We start from the raw sequence: 6,067 nt of genomic DNA on the forward strand, positions 1-6,067 counted from the left end.
CAAACCGTCCCGTTCCATGTGATTTCTGTGGGGAAACAGTGGAGAAAAAGCTTTGTGTGTGCTCAGAGGGGTCAAGCAGCCTCTAGCACCTGTCCCAGCCTCCCCCCACCCTGCTGCCCTCTCTATATTTACCAAGGGGGAGCTTTCCAAGAATGGAAGTGGTAAGATAAAACCCCAGAGGGGCTAAAATTAGCCCTGGCGCCCCGGGCCGGTCCCGCCGTGGCATTTCAGCTGTGAGCTGCACAGCTCTGGCCCCACACAGCCCCGTCCATCCCAGCCCTGCCAGAGCCTCTCCTGCTCTGCTCATTTGGGCTTAAACCACAGGAGGACTCCCCATGGGTCCCCCCTGGCCTCAGGTGCTCTGAGCATCCCCCACACCCAGGTAAGGCGGCACCGGGACCTTGTAGGGTGAGGGAGGGGACTGGACCCAGAGGGACAAATGTGTGTTCTGTGTGCTCTGGCACAACCTCTTTTTAGGGTCTGCAGTGCTTGGACAACTTCTGCCAGCTCAGGGGGTGACAAAACAGTGAGGGTGGGCAGGCCTTGGCACAGGATGCCCAGAGCAGATCTGGCTGCCCCTGGATCCCTGCACATGTCCAAGGCCAGGTTGGACACTGAGACTTGGAGCAGCCTGGGACAGTGGAAGGCGTCCCTGCCATGGCAGGGGTGGGATGAGATGAACTTTTAACTTCCTTTCCGAACCAAACCATTTTGTGATTCCACGAATCCTGGTTTGGGTTCTCCTGGTTGAGGAAGCTCCCTCAGCTCCCCACACAAGATCTCAGGAATCTCCCTTTGGAGGTGCCGTTTGTGTGTTCAGGAAATGTTACAGCTGCTCTTTTACTTTTCCACACCATTTCCCTTGGGAATCTAACTGGGAACACAACTGTCGTTTTGACTCAAACCTGCAGTAACCCCCAGGCCGTTCTCCATGAGGGTGGGATGGTCCCAAAGCTCCAGAGCTCATCACCGGCGTGTCGAATGACGAGCAGCAGCGTTACAATTTCTCACATTTCTGTATAAACTGGGCTAATGGGTGGCAGTCTGGCAGAGCTTTGCTGCCATCAGACTTGTCCCAGTGCCCCAGCTGTGCTGGTGGCCTTGCTGGGGTCCCCCTGAGCTGGTGGCCGTGTCCCTGTGGGTGATGTGGGACAGGTCCCCCGTGGCTGCCCTGGCACCGAGGGGCTCAGGTGCACAACGAGGCCAATTGCTCATTTCTCCTAATCAGATGATTAACTTTTTGCTGTGGTCCCTTTGCTCATTAATTGCCCCGTGCAGCTCCTTGGCTCCTCCCAGGACAGGTCAGGCCTGGCTCTGCCTGAGGAAACCTGAGTTGCCCCAGGGCTGCCGAGAGATCCCTCTGCCCATCCTGAGCGTTTCCAGCTGCTCAGGTGCCAGCCGGGGCATCCTATTCCTGTCCCCTGCTGTCCCTCGGCTCCTGAGGCCACATCCTTTGTCCAGAGCCCAGCCAAGCTGCCAGGGTTCAGTCCCACTCCGTGTGATCAACTCAGCAGTTCCACCCTTCCTCCCTCAAATCCCTCAGCAGAAACATCCCAGACCTTTCTGCAACCGTGGTCATCGGGCTCGAGCAGGCAGGAGGGAGGAAAATGGTGGGATTCTAATGCTGGCATCATTCGGGAAGGGAGATGCTGGAGGATGTTTGATCCCTAATCTAACTGACTACTTCGCATTCACCTCATCCCTCAGGACTGGGGACAGGGGGTGGAGGGACAGGGCACAGGGAATGGCTCCCACTGCCAGAGGGCAGGGATGGATGGGATATTGGGAATTAGGAATTGTTCCCTGCGAGGGTGGGCAGGCCCTGGCACAGGGCTGGGAGCAGCCTGGGACAGTGGGAGGTGTCCCTGCCATGGCAGGGGTGGCACTGGGTGGGCTCTGAGGTCCCTCCCAACCCAAACCAATCAATGATTTTATGGGATCCTGACCCATGTGCCCACTACAGCACTGAGCTCCATTGTTCCCTCAGCCTTCCCCCCCCATGGATTTCCTCACGTGACGCCAGGCCCATGAGCACATCAGCAGCATCCTCATCCAACATTTGTCCAGTTTTTGGAGAATCTTCCTGATATTGAGTATAAACTTGCATTAAAATGCAGCTGTGGGTGTCAGGGACTGGTTCTAACCCGGGGGTGGTGCTGGTTCTGCCATCCTGTAGATCTTTGGCCTCATCCTTTACCATGAGAGCACATGGAGCCCAGACCCGACAAAATGAGCCTGATGGACATCAACAAGATGTTCTCCCTGCTGCAGCCCAGGGATGACGAGGAGGACAGCGGGGAGAGCGAGGAGCTGAGCCGGGCGGTGTGCCAGGACGACCACGAAACGCTGGCCAGGCTCCTGTCCCAGGACAGGTACAGGAGGCTCATCAACCGCAGGAGCGGCTGGGGCGTGCCCAGCACCCCCCTGCGCCTGGCGGCCACCCGGGGCTGCGTGCGGAGCCTGCGGCTGCTGCTGGCCCACGGCGCCCAGGTGGACAGCCTGGACGTGAAGGCGCAGACCCCGCTGTTCGTGGCGGTCAGCAATGGGCACAGCGAGTGCGTGCGGCTGCTGCTGGAGGCCGGCGCCAGCCCCGCGGGCAGCGCCTACAACAACTGCTCGCCGCTGCTGCTGGCCGCCAGGGACGGCCACGTGGCCATCCTGAGGCAGCTGCTGGAGCATGGCGCCGAGGCCAACGTCCGGGCAAGGCTGCCCGAGTGGGCGGCCAACTCGGTGGCCTGCTCGGGGCCACTGTACCTGGCGGCCGCCTACGGGCACCTGGAGTGCTTCCGCCTGCTGCTGCTGCACGGCGCCGACCCCGACTACAACTGCACCGAGCAGGGCGTCCTGGCGCAGATCCGCGAGCCCAAGACCCTGCTGGAGACGTGCCTGAGGCACGGCTGCCACAGCGACTTCATCCGCCTGCTCATCGACTTCGGGGCCAACGTGTACCTGCCCAGCGTGCCCGCCGACGGGGCGGCCCCGCGCAGCGAGGGGCTGGAGCTGCTGCTGCAGGCCAGAGGTGACCTGGCTGTGTGCCCGGGGCTGGCACGGGCACAGCTTTGCTCTGTTTCCCTCTTCCCAACAGCCGCACCCGGGTTTTCCTTCAGCCTCGGTTCCCCTTGCAGCGTGTCTTGGCTGTGCGGGTCTGTGGCTGCCCCTGGATCCCTGGAAGTGTCCAAGGCCAGGTTGGACAGGACTTGGAACAACCTGGGATAGTGGAAGGTGTCCCTGCCCGTGGAATGAGATGAGCTTAAATTCCCTTCCCAACCCAAGCCCTTCTGTGATTCCATGATTCCCACAGCCTGGGTTTCCCCTCACTTGTGGGGTTACCCCCTGCTTTTCACCCTTGCTCTCCTTTCTGCTGCTCAGCGTGGGATCTCCTGTACTGCCCAAGTCTAAAATCCTGCACTTATTTCCATGTGGGGATGGGAGATTTCTTCTCCATGCCCAGCTCCCGTGGGAGCTTGTGCCTGAGTCCATAGCCCCAGCCCCATCACAGAGGTTGAGTTTTCACAGGATCATGGAATTTTCATAAGACCATGGAATGGTTTGGGTTGGAAGGGACTTAAAGATTATTTTGTTCCAATGCTGTCTGGTTTGCTCAATCCATGTCCCTTTCCTTTGGATAATGCTGGGTTTGAGGGCAGCAGGGTTGTGCGTCTTGAAGGTGACCATGTGATTTTCCTTCCACAGCTCATCCCAAATCCCTGCTGTCCCAATCCCGGCTGGCTATGAGGCGTCTCCTGAAGCAGCCCAGCCGCTCGGCCACCCTCGGAGAGCTGGAGATCCCCAGAGCCCTGGCCAAATACCTGCAGCACCAGCTGTGATCCCAGCCTGTCCCAGGGACACCCCAATTAAAACCTGCTCCACCCCCCAGAGTGAATCCCTCAAATCTGCGGAACCCCTGGGAATTTGTGGTCACAAGTTCATTTTTGCTGCTGAGGTGTCTCCAGAAAGCAGTGCCCATGTGGAAAAGTGGGAAGGGAAGGGAAGGGAAGGGAAGGGAAGGGAAGGGAAGGGAAGGGAAGGGAAGGGAAGGGAAGGGAAGGGAAGGGAAGGGAAGGGAAGGGAAGGGAAGGGAGAGAAAGAACAGGAGACCTCAGCTCCCGATTTGCAGCAAAAGATAAGAGCATAGAACAGGATCTGATTCCCCTGGGTTTGCCTCAGACCATCTTTATTGAGGGATTGTACACCTTTAGCTGATTTTGGTTGGAGCAGGGGCTGGGAAAGAGTGTGGAGGAATTCTTGGCTGTGAGGATGAGAATTTTCCCTGTGAGGGTGGGCAGGCCCGGCACAGGGTGCCCAGAGCAGCTGGGGCTGCCCCTGGATCCCTGGCAGTGCCCAAGGCCAGGCTGGACAGGGCTTGGAGCAGCCTGGGACAGGGGAAGGTGTCCCTGCCATGGCAGGGGTGGCACTGGATGGGCTTTGAGGTCCCTCATGATTCCACTATTCCCAGAGAAGTTCCCAAGTGCCTCCTCCACTTGGGAGGGGCAGGATTGGGGCTGGCCCCAGCCGTGTGTGCCCACCCCAGTGGGGGCAGAGCCCAGCACTCCCAGCTGGCAGCACAGGAGGGGCTGGGAGATGTATCCAGAGTCCCAGCATCCCCACTCCTCTCCCTGCCCCAGCTCTGACCCTAAACATCGTCTCCTCACCCCAGAAGTGCTTCCTGTTGTGGCCGAGGGTGTTCCCTGACTGGGCAGGGCTGGGGTTTGGATTAAAATGTTCTGTTCTTGGTATGAAACTGTTGTGGCCTGTCTGGTGAAATATCCCATGTCGGGCAGCCCTGCCAGGATGGCAGGGCAGGGACGAGGGAATGGCTGCACACGGGGAATTCCAGGCTGGAGCAGGGCGTCCCAGCACCATCTTTGTGTCCCTCCATCTGTCCCGCCCTGGACACCGGGATTGCCCTCACCAGTGGGGCTGCAGGTGCCTTCCTGGCTCTTCCCACAGCCAGGAGTGGATGGATCAATGCCGGGGCTCCCTGGCAGCTCAGCGCCCACCCAGCAGTGCTGTTCTGGAGCACTTTTGGGACGCCACAGCAGGTGTCCCATGGTTCATTCCTTCCTGCCCTGTGCCATCCCAAAGGGAAGTGTTCCCAGGGCTCAGAGCTCCAAGGGTCGCTCTGGGCCGAACACAGGCACCTCCCTGCAGGATTTATGGGCTTGTGTCAGGGGTTGTGGGATCTATTAATTAGCATCTATTAATGAGGCTGTGGGGCCTCTCCCAAGGGGAGCGTTAGGGCTTGGAAGGAGCCTGGACAAGGCTCCAAAGGGAATGATGGCACTGCTGCCACTTCTGAACCCACCCAGGCGCCTTCAGGAGCACACCAGGAGGTGGGGGCTGGGACAGGCTGTCCCGCGGGGACATTGCCACGCCCTGCCGTGATTCCCACTCGTGGCATCCTTGCTGTCATCCTCACGCAGAGATTTGAGGGGCTTTCAGGATTTGGGGGTCCCAAAAATGGGGAGGGGTCTTCCCTGCCGGGCTGAGCGGCTGTGCAGCGGTGGGTGGCTGGCAGCGGCGTGGCGTGGGTGACACAGCACGCGCCGGGAGGTGTCCCGCGGCACACACGCCGTGTCACCGCCCCGCCGGTGTCACACACGGTCACAGCCCTGAGCCCCGCGGTGCCACAGGACAGGACAGGACAGAGATCCCCCCGTGTCCGTGACCCCGCGTGGCCCGCGGCTGTCGCTCCAAGGCCGCGCCCCGTGCGAGACCGCGCCCCCTGTCAATCATACCGCGAACGGGGCCACGCCCCCAGGACGAGGTCACGCCCTGAGGCCACGCCCACTCCGCGCCGGGCCACCGGGGTGGACACGGCGGGACGGCCACGGGGGGACACCGCGGGACGGCCACGGGGGGACACCGCGGGGACCGCGCCCAGCTGCCACGCCCCTCATCGTGACCCCGCCCCGTTACATTGGGCCCAATGTGGAGACCGCGCCCTCCCTCACGCAGAGGCCCCGCCCCTCCCCCGCCGCGCCCCGTCAATCACCGCCCCCCGCCAGGAGGCCCCGCCCCGCCCGTCACGCGGCGCCGCCCCTGCCGCCCGCGCCGGGCGGACCCG

At 61.2% G+C, this 6,067-nt stretch overlaps 1 protein-coding gene across 1 annotated transcript; it reads left to right on the forward strand.

The window, feature by feature from the left end:
* Positions 1-250: 250 nt before the first annotated feature.
* ASB12 (ankyrin repeat and SOCS box containing 12) lies at positions 251-3,859 on the forward strand. Its single transcript, XM_068205149.1, has 3 exons — positions 251-382; positions 2,177-3,019; positions 3,694-3,859. Exons 2-3 carry the CDS (start codon positions 2,209-2,211, stop codon positions 3,825-3,827), a joined length of 945 nt encoding a protein of 314 aa, XP_068061250.1. The 5' UTR covers positions 251-382; positions 2,177-2,208; the 3' UTR covers positions 3,828-3,859.
* Positions 3,860-6,067: the final 2,208 nt, after the last annotated feature.

This window comes from Anomalospiza imberbis, chromosome 14 (assembly GCF_031753505.1).
Source record: "Anomalospiza imberbis isolate Cuckoo-Finch-1a 21T00152 chromosome 14, ASM3175350v1, whole genome shotgun sequence".
Taxonomy (NCBI): Eukaryota; Metazoa; Chordata; class Aves; order Passeriformes; family Viduidae; genus Anomalospiza; species Anomalospiza imberbis.